Here is a 19,805-nt window from a genome sequence, read left to right as displayed (position 1 = left end):
TTCACAAGGAAGGGGCACTTGATGATAGACTTAAGGGTTAGTTGGATTTTGCAAGTTGGATATGCTGGGTAATTGCAGGTAAACGTAAAAGGATGTTTTGAAAATATGCTCAAAATAAGTCATTCTAAAATTCTTGTAGTAAACCTGTTGTCTCCCCCACACCATCTTAGGCACTGCAGAGAATAAACAAGGACTATTTAACTGCCCTTGAATTGATTACAGTGAGGTACAAGACAGGGGCATGGGGCAAATTATAAAACCAGAACATATAATATAGTGTTAAATTGCATGGCACGCTGTGCTTTGCAGCGTTTTGATGTTGAAACTGTATTTTTCTGAAGTGGGATTACGAATCAAACAGACTGTTTTTAAGTCCCCTGTGGCTTTTCCTCTTCATCTGTAACCTCAGTAACAAACGTACAAAGCAGAGAGTCAGAGACAAGACAAAAATGAATCTAATTGCCCAGGTGTGTCGAGCTACACAGGTCAACAACTTGTCAAATTATCCTTGGAATTTTAGAAAGGTGGAAAGGGTGTATATTGTTTTGGAGCCACTTTTGTCTTTAACCTACCACTTATACTTTGCCCAAGGACTTTGAAGCCAGTGGCATCCTAATTCACTGATAATTAAAGATCTTGTCTACAAACCCTCAACTTGACCCAAGTCAATAGTTTTAGGCAAACATTTTGATAAAGAATTATTTTAAGGGCAAGTCCTATCTTATCCTTTAGAGTCTTCTATTTGTTTCTTCATCCATTCATTGAGCTTTCATTGTATTGATTGATTCATTGTAACCTATGATGGGCCAAGCTCTTTCCTGGAAACTTTGACATGGGGTAAATAAGCTATGCTCACTAACTTCCTCCTGCCTTCCTGAGGAAGGCATTGAACTTTGTCACCATTAATTCATAACTGCGTATGTTTTAAAAGTTATGACAATTTTATAAAGGTGGTACCAGCATGAGATGAACAAAGATGTCCCTAACTGATGTCAAGTTGTTTGTTGTAGAAATACAATTGGTCATAAACTACATTACTGAAACTCTGTAGCTACTTTAAATACTGTAAGCATTTACCCAAAATAGTTTTTGTTTTTATGTTGTATTTTTTTACCAGTTGTCTCCAACCTTAGCTCAAGTGTTTTCCTCTACTGACCTTTCTCCCTAGAAACATGATGTTTCTGTGTTTGCCTGTACAAATGGAACGATTCAGCATTCTCATCTCTGTGACAAATTCACACTCTGATTTGTGTGGGTTTCCCATAGGGAGGATTATTGATCAATCATCATGCAGATCAGTCTCTGAATAGTTTTTGTCAGTGGCAGTCTGCCCTCATTGGAAAGAATGGCAAGAGGCATGACCACGCCATCTTACTCACGGGATTTGATATTTGTTCCTGGAAGAATGAACCGTGTGACACTCTAGGTATGGTATGAACAGAGGCTTCATGCAACTTACGTTAGCAGAAAACACAGTATGGAAGCTTTCTATTGGGTGGGTGGCCCTTATGATCCTTAATGAGGAGACTAATCTTTAGATTATGAGTATCCTCACTGTAGCTGCTGGTAAATTCTGTTCTGATTAACTGAACTCAGTGTGGAATGGGGAGCCCATTTGCTTTTTTCCTTTTGCATTTTTCTTTGTTAATTCTATTGATCACCGTTGAGGCATGGGAAAAGTTGTTTAACTAGATAAATTGTGGATTATTCCATTAGCATCATGACTGCAGAACTGGGTAGTTGAAGAGAATTTGACCCGGCTCCATGGTGCTTACCTGTGCCTCTAGGTAGCAGCGCCTCCTTTAGACAGTTACTTGACCTTTGAAGGACTCAGCTTTTCTATATTTGTACAAGATAGTGAGTAAGGATGAAATCTTTTACATCGGTACTATATTTTCTAGCATATTCCATTGCATATAGTAGGAATTGAACAATTTTTTTGATGAATTCATAATCATCTAGATCATTGCTGATGATGATGGTGGTGATGATGATGGTTCCACCCATGATATGTGCCTATACCTTAGGTTGTCCATATGATCTCACTTATATTATGGCAGCGAAATGGGTGCAATCAATTCCCAGTGTGTATTTAATACTAACTGGGTGCATAGCCTTGTTCTGCTGGTTATGAGGACCCAAAACTGGAAGGAAGACATTTAACACTATAAGGTAGTTCAAGATAGTATCAAGGACTGGCTGGAATATTTTATAACTACTCTTAGAAGGAAGCAGTTTTGGGGAACAGGAGCATTTATCACATTATAGTGAATAGGAGAAAAATGAATTTAATCTTCTCACATTTTTCAGGCCTTTCCATGTTATCTGCTTTAGAATCAGACTGGGATATGTGTTCTCTTAGAAAATATACCTTGAGCTTTGATTATAAGTGGACATTTTGTGTCGGTTTAACTATCATTTCAGCAATTGCTCTGACCCAAATAATAAAGATATTTGGATAAGGCATATAAATGTCCTATGACTTACTATTCTGTATGTAAAATAGGAATTGCAATACTCACATTTCACAGGGTTGTTAGGAGGTCAATTGATGACAATACCTTTAAAAAGCAAGAAAATGTTAAATGCTGCATTTATCTATTTGGACAGGACAGAGAACAATATACCGTTAGTGTTTTCCTGCAAAAAAATTAAATACTTTAATCTGTTAAACTAAAGCTGTGCAGAACATTTTGAGTACCTAAGAAATGATCAGGTATCTGTATGTATTTTCTTTGGACTAATTCTTAAAATTGCTCCTTCAATAGGGTTTGCCCCCATCAGTGGGATGTGCAGTAAGTACCGAAGTTGTACCATCAATGAGGACACAGGACTTGGCCTGGCCTTCACCATCGCTCATGAGTCAGGGCACAAGTAAGTGACCCCTTCATTCACCACTTTGTGTGAAGACTGGTTGGGCAATTCACTGGCATTCCTCTAGTGATTATTATTGATCTAGGTAGAATAAATAGGATAAATCTTGTGTAGCACTTAGAGTAGTACCTGACGTTAAGAAAGGCCCAGTAAAGGCTAACCATTGTTGATGTTGCTCTTTTTAAAAACGACATTTAATAGCTACACAGTATTACATGGTGTGTAGAAATGGACACCTAGACGTATACTAGGCATACTAAGTTCTATCTAAGGGGCCCTCTGGTCTTCTAGGCATTTCTTTATTTTAGTCCATGTTTTGATACAGTTAAGGTACTTTTAGTTCCTTAGATAAAAGGAAATAATCAGAGAGACATGCAAATTCCCAGAATGTAATGGCATGCTAATTGTTTAAAAAAATTTGATGCATATACTGGATATTCTTTGTACTGGTGTCTTTGCATGTACTTAATAGTCTTTTAATTGGTGTTAGTAGGTCTTTTGTGAGGATAGAGTTAGGAATGAGGAGTGAGAAACCTAAGAGTAATGAGATGAATTTATTTTATGAGGCATATAATCTGGCGTGGAGACAATTTTACAGAGAATTTTCAAACATTTGAGCAATAGCATGGGCATTGGAATAGCATACTGCTTTACAAAATGACTCTTTCAAAAGACAGTGCTCTTTGGATGTATGAGTTTAGGAATGTTTGTGTGCATTTTCAACATTTTTATTGAATGCTCATTTTCAGAGCATCCAATTAATTTCTGAATTAAATGTAAAAGCAAACATCATCCATTCCAGAACTATAATTTGTACATTGGCATTTTGGTGTTAGTATCTCTTATGAGTAGATTTGTTCAGGAAATTTGAATCTTGACCGTTGCTGTTATCAACAGTTTCCCAGCATTTTATGTATTTACACAGCCGCCTTCTTAGCAAGATATGAATAAACCAATTTTATTGTGAATGGAGTTGCAAAAATGCCTGTTAGGCACAGGCCATTTTGTCCAGAGCAGGAAATAAAGTATCTGTGAATGTCAAATATATATTTTTTAATTTGTTTCACCAGCATAAAGTCCAAATTAACAATTGTCAGTTTTCAAATTACTGGCCATTAAAAACTTAATTACCCTTGCTTGTGAGTTGAAGTTACCAAAATCAAAATACAGCATTTTATTACTTATTTATTTATTTATTTAAGGAAGATTAGCCCTGAGCTAACTACTGCCAATCCTCCTCTTTTTGTCAAGGAAGACTGGCCCTGAGCTAACTACTGCCAATCCTCCTCTTTTTGTCAAGGAAGACTGGCCCTGAGCTAACATCCTGTGCCCATCTTCCTCTACTTTATATGTGAGATGCCTACCACAGCATGGCTTGCCAAGTGGTGCCATGTCCACCCCCGGGATCCAAACCAGGGAACCCCGGGCCGCCAAAGCGGAACGTGCGCACTTAACCTCTGTGCCACCGGCCAGTCCTCAAAATACAGCATTTTAGATAGGGAAAAACAAAGACATTCTCCAGGTAGCATGGGAGAGAAGAGTCACATGTAAGGGGGAAGAATAGAGATAAAATAGAATTCATACTCCGTTCTAGATAACATGGCCTTATAGAGTTAAATTTTGAAAAAGACAGTTCATGAGATTTTAATGTGACATTTGACATGTGCTAAAGAAAATGCATACGATCATCTAAAATGCTGTTAAATTAGAAAATTCAGACATAAGTTCAAAATTCAATTGAAACTAGGTTTTCTTATGTCTGTAAAGCTCCAGTGAAGTGCTACTTTGACTCCCTTTTCCTCTTTCAGTAATGGCTTCAATCTCTCCCCATTCCATCCCCGTTTTGGGGACTTGCACTCTTTCTTCTGGTACTTTTTATATAAGTTTCCCTGCGTTTTTGACTTTTACAAATATATTTAGAAAGGGTGTCTTCAAAACAAACCCCCTTCATTTCCTGGTTAGTTTGCCTGGTTAAGCAAAGCTGAGGACAGGAAAAACAGTTTCCCTGAGTATATGTTGAGGTTAGTAAATCCCTGTTTGTGAATGTGTCACCTCTGAATACCTGGGGCATTCACTGATAGGATCACAGGATACAGCCATCCCTCCATTGCTTGCCTGAAAAATTGGGAGGAATGTTGGAAAAATGGCTAGTTTATAGACATGGGTCATAGCAAAATCATATCTATGGTTATAACATAATTATTTATTTGGTATAGGCTACCTTCAAAGGATAGTTGTATTAATAAGACTATATCAGAATAACACATTTATTTCCACAGGAATCATATCTGCCTCATAAAAATATATTCTTAGACAAATTTTACTCCTTTAAATAATTAGGTTAAGAACAACCTAAATTAATGATAAAATTGATATCCCTCTGTCCTCTGCCTCCCTAGAAAAAACACAAAAAGCTTTTTTAAAAAGACGTATATTTATTTTCTTCTTCTTTTTTTTTTCTGAGGAAGGTTTGCCCTGAGCTAACTGTTACCAGTCTTCCTCTTTTGCTTGAGGGAGATTCACCCTGAGCTAACATCTGTGCCAATCTTCCTCTATTTTGTATGTGGGTTGCTGCCACAGCATGGCTGCTGATGAGTGGTGTAGGTCCATGCCTGGGAACCGACTCCAGGCCACTGAAGCAGAGTGCACTAAATTTAATCAGTAGGCCATGGGGCCAGCCCCCACAAAAAGCGTTTCTGTGTACTGAATTTCTTAAAGACGACCAGAGAAGCTTGTTGCCACATCTACCCCTTTAATATGGCCTGAAGTAAGCTCTCCCTTTATGGTGTATGTATCATATGTGAGTATATACATAATGTTACATTTATTTTACCTCTCAGGAGACTTGAAAATCATTTAGGTGTAATGAACATGATTTCTAGGGAGTAAACTACCTAAAATTATTTTTACTCTCCGCTTGCTAGAACCTTCTGTGGTGAAATGGGACAAATCCATGTCTTCTCAGAAAAATGCATTCAAAAGAAGTCCTGCATGTGCCTTCAATAGATGGGTTCAACCATGAATTCTTAAAGATGTTTATGATTATAGGGGAGTTTAATTATGATCGGAGTTTGTGATTTCAGCTAATAAACTGATCATTAGAGAGAAGGTTACGTATCACACTGGCTGTATGCATGAATAGTCCCTAAACAACTTATAATCAGCTTCTCTCTGTTCCTACCTCCTACTTGCTCTGAACTTCCTTGCCACAGTTCCACAATTGGTGGCAAGAAAAGAATTTTGCCATTTGAAAAAAGAGAATTTGACTATCCCATCACTTCAGCTTAGAAATCTTGACCAAAATTTTCTCACCCTTGAACTATGTAGCAGGTGTACCATTTTTTGATTTTGTGGCCAAGACATAATATTACAAAGGCTTTAGCATTCTTTAGAATATCTACATGAATTTTGACAACACTAAATAGTAATTCATTTTTGTCTTTCTCTTTTCTTGCAATTTCGATAACTCTGTCCCCCGGTTAGATTCATTGATTCTTAATGCATCTTTTTCCTCCTCTGGTTATAATTTAGAAAATGGGTTCAAAGAAGGCTTTACTGTTTTTTTTATTTCAGTTTTGGCATGATTCACGATGGAGAAGGCAACCCTTGCAGGAAGGCTGAAGGCAATATCATGTCTCCCACACTGACAGGAAACAATGGGGTGTTTTCGTGGTCTTCATGTAGCCGGCAATATCTCAAGAAATTCCTTAGGTAACAGAGGGCAAAGCAAAGGGTATTCCCAGGTTTGGAGTGGTGACAGTGAATGATGTTCAACAGCTGCGAAAACCAATTCTCAGTGGATTGATGATGATGATGATATTGTCATTACTATTGTTATTGAAAAAAATACATTGAAGGTTTAATACTGTGCCAAATGCTCTCCACATATTGGTCCACACAGCAATCCTATTCTTGTGCTCATTCTAGAGTTGAGGAAATAGAGTCTTAGGGAGGTTGATGGTGTTGTTTAAGGTCCTACAGCTGGTAAGTTGTAGACATAAGACTCGCACTTGGGTCTGTTATGACTCCAGGATCTGTGCTTGTAACTCTCTCTCCTCTATGACCTCCACAAGTTGCTAGACATGTTGTCTTTTTACTGTGACTAATTGTTTTAATCTACTCAATCAATTTGGTCTTAAGAATATTAAAAATGCTAAAATGCTGTGCATGTTTTATAAAAAAATCATTGTCTTGATTGGCTATTTGGTTTGAAATGGCCACGAGCTAGCTCTTTGTCCAAAGACATCCGAAGGGGATGATAGATGTGTAAAATCCGTTTGATAACTCAGAACTCCTAGACTGCATCAGTAAAATATGAGTCAGGAAGGTAAGACTGTTTGATTCATCTTAAATGATAAACCCAAAGTTGAAACTCTTTGAAGTGTCCTTTGATTTTATTTAGCTATAATATATATTTGACCATTTGACCATTGTAACAGTGCTAAAGTTGTTATATACACTTCTGTATTGCTTAACAATGGGGATACATTCTGAGAAATGCATCATCAGGTGATTTCGTTATTATGCAAACACAATAGAGTGTACTTACACAAACCTAGATGGTATAGCCCACTACACACCTAGGCTCTATGGCACTAATCTTACGGGACCACCATCTTACATGTGATCCATCATAACCAAAATGTTGTTATATGGCTAATGACTGTATATATATTTTATTAATCTATCTTGACTCACAAGAACACTCAGGCTCTGATCTCATCTTCCTTTGACTAAATGTTAGGGAAACTAACAAAATTTCTTTGGGAATTGATATTATTGATACTTTTTTCTTAACCTGTACTACTGCATTTTATTTGCAAATGTTTACAAAATTAGCAATACACACAGGGAAAACTGCTTAAATATGATGTCTAACCAAAAGATCTCGTACAGGATAGTAAAAAATTGACAAATCTTTTGCTAATGATAAGCTTTGTCACACAGAAGATTTTCGTAGGAGTTTCAAATTTGCAATTTGGGGCCTGAAATGATCTTTTCTAGCTCATGTGAGAATAGAATTAATAAACATTATAAATCAAGGTCACCAATGTAGATTGAATTTCTATCATTAATATTATATAGGTAAGTGCTTTGGGATGGTAATAATAACAACAACAGCTAACTTTGAATGCTTACTATGCTGTGTTAAGTGTGTTACATTTTCTTGTCGATCTGTTAACACTCCTGTGGAAGTCATTGTTGGTAATGAGATGTATAAGAGTTGGTCTTGGTGGCACGGTTGACTAGGACCACCATCTGTCTGGTGGTGGTCCTTAAGTTCGTAACTACTAGTGGTGATCCATTTAACTACCATGATATTTTACCTCTCCTTGATATCATAGTTTAATTATTTAAGTAAATGGAGATAATTTAAGTAAATGGTGCTTTCTAAGATTATCCATCATTAAGACTGATTTTTTTTTCCTCAACTCATCCCAGTTGAACATACCTCAGAGAAATTGTTCTGCTTTATGCCCCAATATACCCTTCCTCCTGATTTCTTTCAAAAACTTTTATTCTTTTTTTTGCTTGTAAGGATTATCTGAGGTAAAGTATGTCTTTGACCACTGCTCCATTATCTGTAAAAATACAGCATGATTTTCACCTCCATGAAGACAGGTGCTGTCTCTTTCTAGTTTATTTTTAACCTTTAGTGCTTAGCCTAATGCTGATCACACCCAATATTGAGTAAACACTCAATAAAAATTTGTTGAATATTATTGAACAAGACTGTTGGAGAGAGTTTTCAAGTATGTCTGTAGATTGACATTACTCATCTCCTCATTGGCCAAGCCAATTCACTTGGATGGCGATGACTTCCAGAACCATATAAAAACCTTCCTGGCTGTGTCAATTCCATTTTCTTAGCATAGAACTCACTTTTTGGAGTAAATATACATTTTAACTTTGAGCATATACCCGTTTCTTTAGCCGTGTTATGTTTTTCTCTGCATGAATGCATTCAGAGGTGTATGGTTTGAAGTGGAAAGATCATAGATAAACAGAGTCATTAATAATGATGTGTTGTCACTGCAGTACACCTCAGGCTGGGTGTCTGGTGGATGAGCCCAAGCAAACAGGGCAGTATAAATATCCGGACAAACTACCAGGACAGATTTATGATGCTGACACACAGTGCAAGTGGCAATTTGGAGCAAAAGCCAAGTTATGCAGCCTCGGTTTTGCGAAGGTATGTTTGCTTGTGATTACAAACTTACATTAAGATCCTGCAATGCATCTGTGTACCTAACAGAAGTGTAAACATTTGGTTTGCTAAGGCCAAGGGTTAGAGTCTGGGTTATCTCTAAAATGTCAGTTGTTTGGCATGATAATTAAGTGGCAATTTTACTGTCAATGAATTATCCAGGCTTATCCCCCGTAGACCATGTCTGGTTTAAATACCATCTGACTGCATCCTTGGAAGAAAATTCTTCCCCTGTAGATGAAGATTTTATCACAAGTAATAAATCTGGGTACAATGGCTTTTACCTACTTCTCATCACTCTTTTTGTTATTGTTGTGTTCATATTCCTTTTTAGTGTGATACATTGAAAATCATCACCACCTCGAAAGACATGAAAACTATTGTTGGCAGGCAACTCTTTTTTTTAATATGTAAAAGTTCAAGGTGTATCTTCAGTAATCTTAATGAGATGTTTGGTGAAGTCTTTCATTCAATATTGTGAGAAAGATTGATGGGAAAAAGGCAAAAGTCAGGATGTAGAGATGGGAGAAACATTGTTCCAGTTGGTCAAGAACTACATCACTGACAGTCTCAACATCGCTAAAAAGTAGAACCATTTTTAAGTTGGTCTATTCCTTGTATCCAAAGAGAAACATGGAAATCCTTGGTGTCTGGACACAGGGAAATTATGGAATTTTATAGCTCCTTTTCCCTCCTCTATTCCCCCTCGTTCTCTTTCTTCTTCTTTTCTTCTCCCTCTTCCTCTTCCTCCACCACCACCGTTATTCCCATTACCGCCATCATCATCAACAGCCCCACCTCCACCATTACCAGCACCATACCTCTAACCCCACCACAATCACCACTTCTATCACCCTCCGCCACCATCACCTTCAGCAGTTGCTAAGTGAGCCTCTGCTCCACATAAGTCTTCTTAGAGACTTATTTTACTTTTCTCAATCCTCACAAAAACCTTTTGAAGGGAGAATTCACCACCTCTTACCTGGAGCTGAGAGAATGTATTCAATTTGCCCAAAGCCACAAAAGTTTTAACTGGTGGGACCTAAGCAAAACACATTACCCACACTGATGTTAAGCTTCCTTCTCTCCATTAGTTAATACCAGTGTTTCGTAAGCTTCAGTCATTAACATTAACATTCAGTCATGAGCAATTACCTTTGCCAGTAGTGCTGTATCTCTGTCTTATTATTCAGTTGTTGCTTTCTATAAATCAACTCACTTAAAAATATATAAGCCCAGCCCTAAGAAATAATAACCATTAAATCACAGGTTTGATATGGGATTACATATTTTTCTAATGCAATTTAAATGTATAACTATTAGAAAAGTTTACACACAGACCATCCATGATTTTTTTGGTGTATCCTCCAGGCTACGTGGACCTTACTTTGGCAAATGCTGGTGTATTATATGTATAAATTAGTAAATTTACAACTGTTTCTAATTGCCTATTAAGTTGATACATTTGGCAGAAGTAAGCAGCCATTCACTTTATTGAAAAAGTTTGTCTGCTAACTTTGTCTCCTGTTCACTTTGTTCTTTAGGATTCACTGGCTTACTCACTCATTAATCAAATATTTACTAAGCGCTTACTATGCAGCAAATGCATAATTGATAATGTTTAATTTTTCTTTAGAAATATAAAGGAAGTTTCTAAAATTACTGTCATTCCTACAGGATCATACATTCAACAAACATTTGCAGGGTGCCTGTTCTGTGTCAGGCAGTGTGCAGGGCTTAAACAACCATTCTTAAATTATAGATCTTTTTCTGGAACCACACCAAATTTTTGAAAGATGGCATCTCAGTGTGATGGTCTTTCCTGGGAAGGGAAGGAGAGGGAAATGGAAATTCCAGACTAGAAGATTGAATAAAATGAGGAAAGGGACAGAGATGGGAATGCCTGGAGGGGTAGAGAGAATTGCTTAAGAGAGATTGTTCAAGATGATGATGAGGTAAGATAGAGAAGGTAGAGTTGGTTGGTGGATCCTGAATGTGGAATATTATTTTTTCCCTCCTAGATCTGCTTATACCTTAAACCATAGCTACACTTCTGAGGATCATAAATAGTTCCCTGCCAGACTCCCCCGACCCCCCGCCGAAGTAGGAGGGTTTTCTGCAACAACAAAATCTCCTATTCGTCCCGTTGGTCTGAACCATTTAGACCAACTCCACCAACATAGGAAAAGGAGGAAGTTTGTTTTCAGGGTCTGTTTTGTCCTATCATTACTTTCCCTTTCTAACCTTTTCTCCTCAGTCTGCCTGGTTTTCTCTTTGCCTCTTAGAAAGGCAGTTTTGCTTAGTGGTTAGAAGCACAAAAATAATAATGATGATAATTCTCAAAGTGTCCTCTTGAACCAGCAGGTGCAGTATATCAGTAGCACCTGGAACCAGTTAGAAATGCAGATGCTTGGGTCAGATCCCAGACCTAGGGAGTAGGAAGCTTTGGGGGTAGGACTTGGCAAGTGTGGTTGAACAGGGCCTCCAAGGGATTCTGATGAATGCTCCAGGTTGAGAACTACTGAATTAGACAATCTTACATTTTAAACACACACACACATACACATACACATCTCTGGCTTTTGGAGTTAACTAGAACTGGGTTTAAAACCTTTTTCCATGACTTCCTAGAACCTTGGGCAAATGACTTAACCTCTCTCAGCTTTTGTATCTACATCTGAAGGTGAGACTAAGAATAGTTCTTCCCTGGCAATTGTGAGGATTTATCTCTTGGTACAGTTGCGCTGTTTAATAAATAATAAGGGTTTCCTTCTTGCTCTCCTCCTTATACCTTCACAGTAGTGTCACCATTACACCTGGCTGTTCCCTCACAGTGGCCTCCTTGTCCAAGGGCCTGGGGCTGGCTATTTTTCATCACTTATCCTGTCTTCCCTCCCATCCCAACCTCAAGGGTTCTGTGTCTTCAGCATGTCAAACTTCATCTCTGTTCCCTTTCAAAGTGTTCAAGAAAATGAGTTGTTCATCGGGATAACCCACATTATTTAGACAGACCTAGAGGAGGGTTACCTCCATAGCAATTGAGGAGAACATGCATTTGATTATTATGCCCTTGTTAATTGCTCTCTGACTCTGAGTGAATCAATGCTGTTTGCCAGAATGCTCCAAGCACTGTAAGAAACTCTGATCAATGCTTCCAATGCTCGTTATTTTACGAGTTAGGAACGAGCAACCTGTCCTCTGTGCCTCAGTAGCCAGCAGTTACTATCATACAGCAGAAGCTTGGTGAATGTTCATTTATAGATGCACCAAGAGGGTTTGAGGCAGAATAGGAACTATGGGGAAGGTATTTGAATTCTAATGAATATTTTCAGGCCCATCACCTCAGAGAGCATTTTCTTTGAAGGAAAAGTCATGCGAAATATAGCAGGATGGACATGTACTTCTTCTTTTAAGATTTGACGTTGTAATGAGTGAAGGAGGTGAAAAGGTACAAGCTTCCAGTTATGAAATAATAAGTCATGGTGATGTAACGTAGAGCTTCGTGCCTATAGTTAGTGATACTGTGTCGCATATTTGAAAGTTGCTGAGAGAGCAGATCTTTTAAAAGTGCTCATCACAAGAAAAAAAAGTTGTAACTATCTATGGTGACAGATGTTAACTAGACTTATTGTGATGATCATTTTGCAATATATACAAACATCAAATCAGTATGTTGTACCCTTGAAACTAATATAATATTATACGTCAATTATACCTCAGTAAAAAGTTCTTCAGAAAAAGAATTTGATATTAGGATAAAAGAACGGAGATAAAGAGAAACTTCACAGTATCTAAATCACACCTACTTTGTTAACTACTAAATTTATTACATCATGTTCCAACTTCCATTATCTTTCCCCATGGACTTATGTTCCGAGTATATTGATGTCCTTGAATGTTTTTCAAACATTTTCTGCTTTCATATCTACAAGCCTTTGTATATATGCCTCCCATCCGAGAATGTTGCATGCCCATCCATGTGACAAATATCTACTCATTTCTTAGTGTTGTTGAAGACTCAGCTCTAAGTATTACCTCCTTTTTTCCCCAAGAAGATTTAAACATTACTTTCTCTTCGCTCCCTCTCCACCCGATATGACACCATCATAAACTTGTGATACTATATTATAACTGTCTATCTATGTCTCTTGCCTCAGCAGATGGGGAATATCTGCAATGCCTGGCCTGTACCTGACATATTAGCAGATACTCAGTAATTATTTATTGGATTTACAAGGATAACCCAAGCTAACAGGTCTTTTTTTTTTTTTTTTAGCACTTCCAGTGTCCAAAAGTGGAGGATTTTGCCTCTGTCCCCTTATCCCTCCACAAAGAAGCAGGAGAGACTTATCTGGGAGAAAGAGAGGAGTCAAAGATCACTCTAAGATTTTTGGCTTGAGTGACTACAAGTATTGAGGTTATAAAGTTATAGAGTGAGCCAAAGAAGGCTGAACATGGAACAGGCTTTGGGGGACAGATGGGGAATTTTGTTTTAGGTTTGTTAAGTTTGAGGTGCTTTATGAAATTTGATTTGCAAAGACCATTACCATTTTTAGCACATCGGGTTTCCCTTGAAGGGGCATCCGTCCTTTAGAATACAGCTGAAGAACATGGTCAACGAGTGACAGGACAGAATGATGCACAGCACTGAGACTTTTCCTTAAAAATCACATCCAGACAACAGGAGACCTTGGAGTCTCTGTGGTTCTTTCTTTTTCCCTTAAATTATGACTTAAGTCCAGGGAATTATAGATAAGGAAAAGTTAGTTGAATACGCTGGAAAAAAAAGAGGGAAGAACAAGCAAAAAAGTGCAAACTCCCATTTCTGTTTACTTTGAAAGGGAGCTTTCTCAGAGGGCCCTCATGGTCACCAAAGCACGTAGTTGGCTGTAATTACGTTTGACTTCTGTGCTTTGCCACAAAAGAAATAACATGTTCGTACAGCCTGTCTGATTTCACTCTGGAATCCCTGTGTTTTTGTGTTTGGCTTTATTTTCCTGGTCTTCTCCAGCTGCCCCTTTTCCTTAGCCCCGTGGCTTGGCATTGGCTGTGGAATCTGGGCCTCTCTTGCTTTGGTCTGCCCTAGTGTCATTTCGATGGCCACCATATAGGCTATGAGTGTGAGTTATGGCTTTCCCCTGGCTGTAAGAAGGAAAACACTTTAATTCTGAAAGCCTTTCTAACTGTGGCTGATAGTTTCAGTGGTTACCTCTCATTCCTCCATTTTGATGTAGACTTTCCTTATCCCACATAACTTGTTCCCCCCATGCAGGGTGACACAATATAGGGGCACACAGAGATAATGAACTGGAATGATTTTGTTGGAAGGCTGCCTTATGCTTTCTACTACTGTCGATGGCAGGTCCATTTCCATGGGAAACATTTACACATTGTGTCTTATCAGCTGTTTTGAGATTTGGAAATGGTACGTGTGGGGCATGTCTGGGGACCCTCCTGGTAATGATGTTTCCACGCAGTGTCCTGAATATCCTTCCATTCTTTTTGGAGGGGAAAGGATTTTATGGTTGACAAGACCAGACTCACTGAACATATCACTGGTTTCCCTATGTTTTCTTTTCTCAGTCCTGTGGAAAATGATTTTGTGAAATATTTCTAAGCATGTTCTTGCCATATTTTCTAACCGTGAAATCCACATTAACTGGAAGGCTTGAGGAATTGGGCGCCTGGGTAATTGAATTTTCAGGGTGACCACAAAAATCATTTTTGTTTCCTCCCTGGTTGTTAATATTTTCCCCAAAATGTATGTGTTCACATTTCTACCTTGTAAACAGAATGTGGCAAACAAAGTGGAATCACTTTGACATTTCATGGTTTTGACATTCCGTTAGTGATGCCATTCTGAATAGCAACTTCAACTGTTTGAGCTGCAAGGAAGCTGGTTCAGTCCCCTTACTTTATAATAGGCCACTGCTACACTCCTATTTAAAATGGGAGAAGTCGAGAGCTTTGTAACATCTGTGAATGGCAAATCGATGTCCAGAGCAGGGATCAAGGACCTGGCTCTGGAATCAGGCCAGTTAGCATCCCAACCTTGCCACTTACCAGCTGTCTGACTTTACAGCTTTGAAAGGGTCAGTAGCTTGCTCATTTTCCTCATCTAATGAGTTTATATGAGGAATTGGTTTAGTATCCACCACTAAATGGTGTTGTAAGAGTATTAGTTTCTTGCCTTCTCCAGCTTCTAGAAGACTTTTGCATCCCTTGGCTCATGGTCCCTTCCTCCATCTTCAAAGCCAGAAACATCTCTCTTAGTGCTCCTCCCACTGTCATTTCTCTGGTTCTCTTCTGTCTTCCCTGTTTAAGGACCCTTGTGATTACCTTGGGACCATCTAGGAAATTTTAGTCTCCACATCTCAAGGTCAAGTGATTAGTACCCTTAATCCCATGTGCAACTTTAATTCTCCTTTGCTATGTAACCTCACGTACTCTCAAGTTCCAGGGGTTAGGACGTGGTGACATCCTTGGGAGCCATTATTCTGCCTAATACAGTCTAGCATGAAAGTTAAAGTATTTCATAGGTCTAGTGTAAGAATTAAATTGTGTAAATGCTTGGAAATTACTGTAAAGATGAAGAAGGTGATGATGGTCATTTACATCATTTATCCTTGAGAACAGCCATTTAGAGGAAAGGGCTAATTTTATCCCTATTTTACAGGTGAGGAAACTACAGCTCAAAAGGCTTCTATAACATGTCAGGCAACAGGTCTATGACGTGCCTCTAGCAGGGCATGCAGCCCGGAATTCCAGGACAAGAATTTGAATGAGACTTGTTTTTATCCCAGTCTTGGCCTATTCTGCTTCACTGGTGGTTATTATTATAAACCGGGTCTCTTAGTTTCAAGCCAAGTGTTCTCTAAATTAACTGTTGTGATCTCCAGTCATTGCTAAACACGGACAAATAGAGCAAATATAGAGTTGTGTAGAAACCTCCTGCTTACACGTTTGCTGCAACATATTCCCAGTTACCTTGTTATTACCAGCTTCACTAGCCTCTACTTTCTGGATACTTTGCCTCATTTTGGCCATCTGAAAATACAATATTGTGTACAAAAGCTTTGAATATTTTTTGTTTTTATTGCATCATCACCCTTATGAGCTCCTTCTTTCCTTTCAGGACATTTGCAAATCACTTTGGTGCCACCGAGTGGGCCACAGATGTGAGACCAAGTTTATGCCTGCGGCGGAAGGGACCGTTTGTGGCTTGAGTATGGTAAACAGCATACTTGTTAGTTTTTAGTTCTAGAAACTTGATAAAGCGTAGAACCCAAACTATTTGTATGATGACCTTAGAATGGAATGCCTTGGCTGCATATATTTTCTGACTTCTCTTTCAATTAGCCAGCATTATTTAGCAGTTCCTATAAAACTCAATGCTAATTATCACCCAGGTGGCTAAATTGTTCAAGAAGATTTTTTTTTTCTTTTTGCCTTTGTTTTCCTTTTTTAGATGATTTCTATTTCAATGAGCTGATAGGTTTCATTGTATATTGTTTGCCTTTTCATCTTGACTCAGTCTGGAAAAGCCTCATGGAGCAGGTGTCCCCTTTAGTAGCAAAGAAAAGACTGTGCCTCCCTACCAAGAACTCCACTCACCTCACAGGATCCATCACTGGGCTTCTGGAATGCCCAATAGAGTCCTATCACTTGCAGTGACTTTCCTGTTAAAGAGTAAGCCGCATTTCCATCTAGATTGTATTGGAAAGTCTTTTTTGTGGCAAGTATCCTGAACCCTAAGAACCATTATGGAAGATTATGGGTGATTTCTATGTTTTGAATTAAGAACTCTCATATATGAGTTTCTATTTTTCTTCTCCTTTCCCAATAAGATTCTGGAGGTAAAGGTGCAAGAGAGATGCCAGTAAGTGAGCTAGATTTAGGGAGATCCTTTGAAAGACCATGATAGAGGAGCTCTGGATGATGAGAAAGCATGAGATGTTACAGGCTTTTTGATCTCTGCTGTTGGCTTTCTCAAGGCAGCACAAGCCTGTATAGAAGCATCAGTCACTTAAAGTGAATTCAATTCCATGATAATTTATTGACAACTAGATATCGGGGACAGGAGGCTCTGAGGCTATAGAGATGAATAAAACTCAGTTTTCTGTCATCAAGAATTTACAGTCCAGTGGGGAAACCTGTGCAGAAGCCAAAAGCTTTCTTTTTAAACACATCTTCTTTAAGCACCTAGTTACTATCAAGACCCAAACGAATGAGAAAGGAATCTTGCTTGGGATTCAGTATGCACTTAGTGTAAACTACGATGAGAGGGTTCACCAAGACGGATGTTGGAATTCGATTGAAGTTCTTCAGGTGGATGAGAGGAGAGACTTTCAGGGAGAGACCAACAATAAAGGCAAAGATACAGACACACAAAAATAAATGAGTGTTCAGAAAATACTTTCTGATATTTAAGTCATTTATTTAACATCTCTTAAAAGATTTGCAATTTTTGGCTTTTAAAGAAAGTGAACAGTTTGAAAATTAAGGTATTATGTGCAATCTTTAATCAGATTTACTGGTCTTAAGAAATCCCAGTAAGGATTCTCATTAAAAATGTGCATAGGAGTGTTTTAGCTGCGATGATACAAAACAATGAATCAATTGAATAATTGAAAATATAAGTACTGCTCAAGTCATTTTTAAAGCATCAAGATTTATAACTTGAGGGTTAATGGGTATTTTTTTTCATTAAGAAAACATTAAACATAATGTACAAGAAAATATTGGTATAATAAATGAAGAAAATAAGTGATAAATGGCATAAGTCTAAGGTTTATTACAGAAATACACCAGGGATCTAATTCCATGGGGATGAAAATGTCCCTGGATTAGACTTCAGTTAATAAAACATGAAACAAATCAAACCAGAAGCTAGAAAACAGATGTCTTGATACCACCCCCTACCCACCTCATTATTTTAAAGACCAGACTCTAGTTATGTATCCTGGGGAAAAGCCCTCAGCTGTGAGGTCACCTCCAGTAGAAAGCATTCTGAGAAGTTCCATCCATCATCACTCCAGGATAATTATTGCTGCATTCATATATATGGTTCTCTGAGTCTTTCTTCACGATGGGGTGTAATTGGCTATTTATTAGACCAAAAGCTCCCTGAGGCCAGGGCCATGACTTACTCATGTTTCATCTTGCGTGTCTTGCAGAGTAATAGTGCTCCATGGTTTGTTGGTTTGTTTCTTCATGACTGAAACCCAACTTAATCCTTCCCCATCCTTCTCCAGTCCCTGGTCCTTCAGTGATATTTATACCACGAATGTTCAGTAAACATGTGCAGATGTGAAAGCTGCGTACTTTTATCTAGATTATGTGTGCAAGGCAAGAAAGGTTTATGTGTGTTAGCATAAAAGATGTTTGCCCAAGTCATGGCCACTTGATGTGAAATTATATATGGATAGTAATATATATGGATAGACTGATAAAATTATATATGTATATAGTTTATATTTTACATGTATAATTTTATATTTACATGCAGGTTGTACATGTATGTGCGTATATTCCTATATAGTCCTGATTTCTATACTGATTAAAAAAGCCCAGTAGATAATCTGTCAGCCCCTAATCCAATACTAGGATGAATACTGAAATAAAAGAAAAGTCGTATTAATTGAAGGATTGGAAAAGATCTAAAAATGATATTTCTAAAGAAAGAAATTAGATTAGAGTTAAGATACATTAGTGGGCAATTTGCCTCTGAGGTGAGAAGTCTATGCGTCCTTCAGCTACTGAGTTTAAATCCAGTCTCAGCTGGCTGTGTAGCCACTTGGGTAGCTTGTGTGACTCTGAGCAAGTTCGTTTGTATTTCTTTGGTCAATTTCTCTCATCCAGAAAGTAGTTATTGACTCCTGAAGGCTTGGCAAGGATTATATTAGATAGTGCACGTGAAGTCCTCGCCCCTGCCCCCGCCCGTCCCATTTGGGGCACATAGAAGCAGCTTAATAACTGTACCTGCTTCGCTGTTGTTTGTTGTTGTTATTTCGTCTCAGCCACTGAGCTCGGTGCTCAGTCCAGGAGAATCCGCGGGATTCTTGGTAGGGAAGATTCAGATTCGTGCTTGTGGTAGACAAAATCCTCAAATGACCGATTGCTTTCCCCCGAAAGTTCTCAACAATGTTATATGATTTCGTGCAAACTCTGAAATGGCAATTAATCCAGGGAAAAGAGAAATGAAAAACTGAAGAATTAATCAGCACATGGCAAAAATTTGCAGAAAGGAAGCAATATCTTGACCTCAACAAAGCGCACTGGCAACCAGGCCTCACAATAAACAGCCACAAAGCCAAATGGATCCCCGGGGGACGAGTGAAGATTTGAAAGTCAAACAACCTCCCCATAATTCTGTAACTGAACCCCCCTACTCCTCCTCGGCAGAACCTGGCACCGTCCAAACCCCAGCCCTTTGGATCTAATTGCAGAGGCTTTTAGGAAAGTGTGTAGTTACGCTAAGTCATGCAGAACTTGCTCATAACAAAAGCACCGCAGGAGAAAAACCACTACAGAGGCTAATGCAGGCCCCAAGGTCAGAGATGACCAGCAAAGCCTGGAATGTATGACAAAGAGAGCGAAAATGGAGAGGTTAGCACAGAAAACAACTCTCACCCTGGCTTGAGCGGATCATTGGCACATGGGAGACCCAGAGCTAATTCAGAGAAAACACTCAGAGACCTCAAAGTCATCAGAGGGGCTGAAG

At 38.5% G+C, this 19,805-nt stretch overlaps 2 protein-coding genes across 3 annotated transcripts in view; one reads left to right on the top strand and one right to left on the bottom strand.

Annotated features, from left to right (window-relative positions):
* Positions 1 to 19,805, top strand: part of ADAMTS18 (ADAM metallopeptidase with thrombospondin type 1 motif 18) — a 125,188-nt gene that overhangs the window by 61,187 nt on the left and 44,196 nt on the right. For both annotated transcript variants that reach the window (XM_023637361.2, XM_070263130.1), the window contains 5 exons: positions 1,267 to 1,426; positions 2,769 to 2,874; positions 6,448 to 6,585; positions 8,914 to 9,067; positions 16,218 to 16,313. In XM_023637361.2, coding sequence (XP_023493129.1) covers positions 1,267 to 1,426; positions 2,769 to 2,874; positions 6,448 to 6,585; positions 8,914 to 9,067; positions 16,218 to 16,313 — 654 coding nt within the window. The remainder of the gene's footprint in view (positions 1 to 1,266; positions 1,427 to 2,768; positions 2,875 to 6,447; positions 6,586 to 8,913; positions 9,068 to 16,217; positions 16,314 to 19,805) is intronic.
* SYCE1L (synaptonemal complex central element protein 1 like) overlaps positions 17,477 to 19,805 on the bottom strand; it is a 120,407-nt gene continuing 118,078 nt past the window's right edge. Inside the window, exon 12 of the transcript XR_011437408.1 lies at positions 17,477 to 19,249. The gene's annotated coding sequence lies outside the window, so the exon portion shown is untranslated. The remainder of the gene's footprint in view (positions 19,250 to 19,805) is intronic.

Source organism: Equus caballus, chromosome 3, assembly GCF_041296265.1.
Source record: "Equus caballus isolate H_3958 breed thoroughbred chromosome 3, TB-T2T, whole genome shotgun sequence".
NCBI classification, from domain to species: domain Eukaryota; kingdom Metazoa; phylum Chordata; class Mammalia; order Perissodactyla; family Equidae; genus Equus; species Equus caballus.
This window is presented reverse-complemented; position numbering and strand designations above follow the sequence as displayed.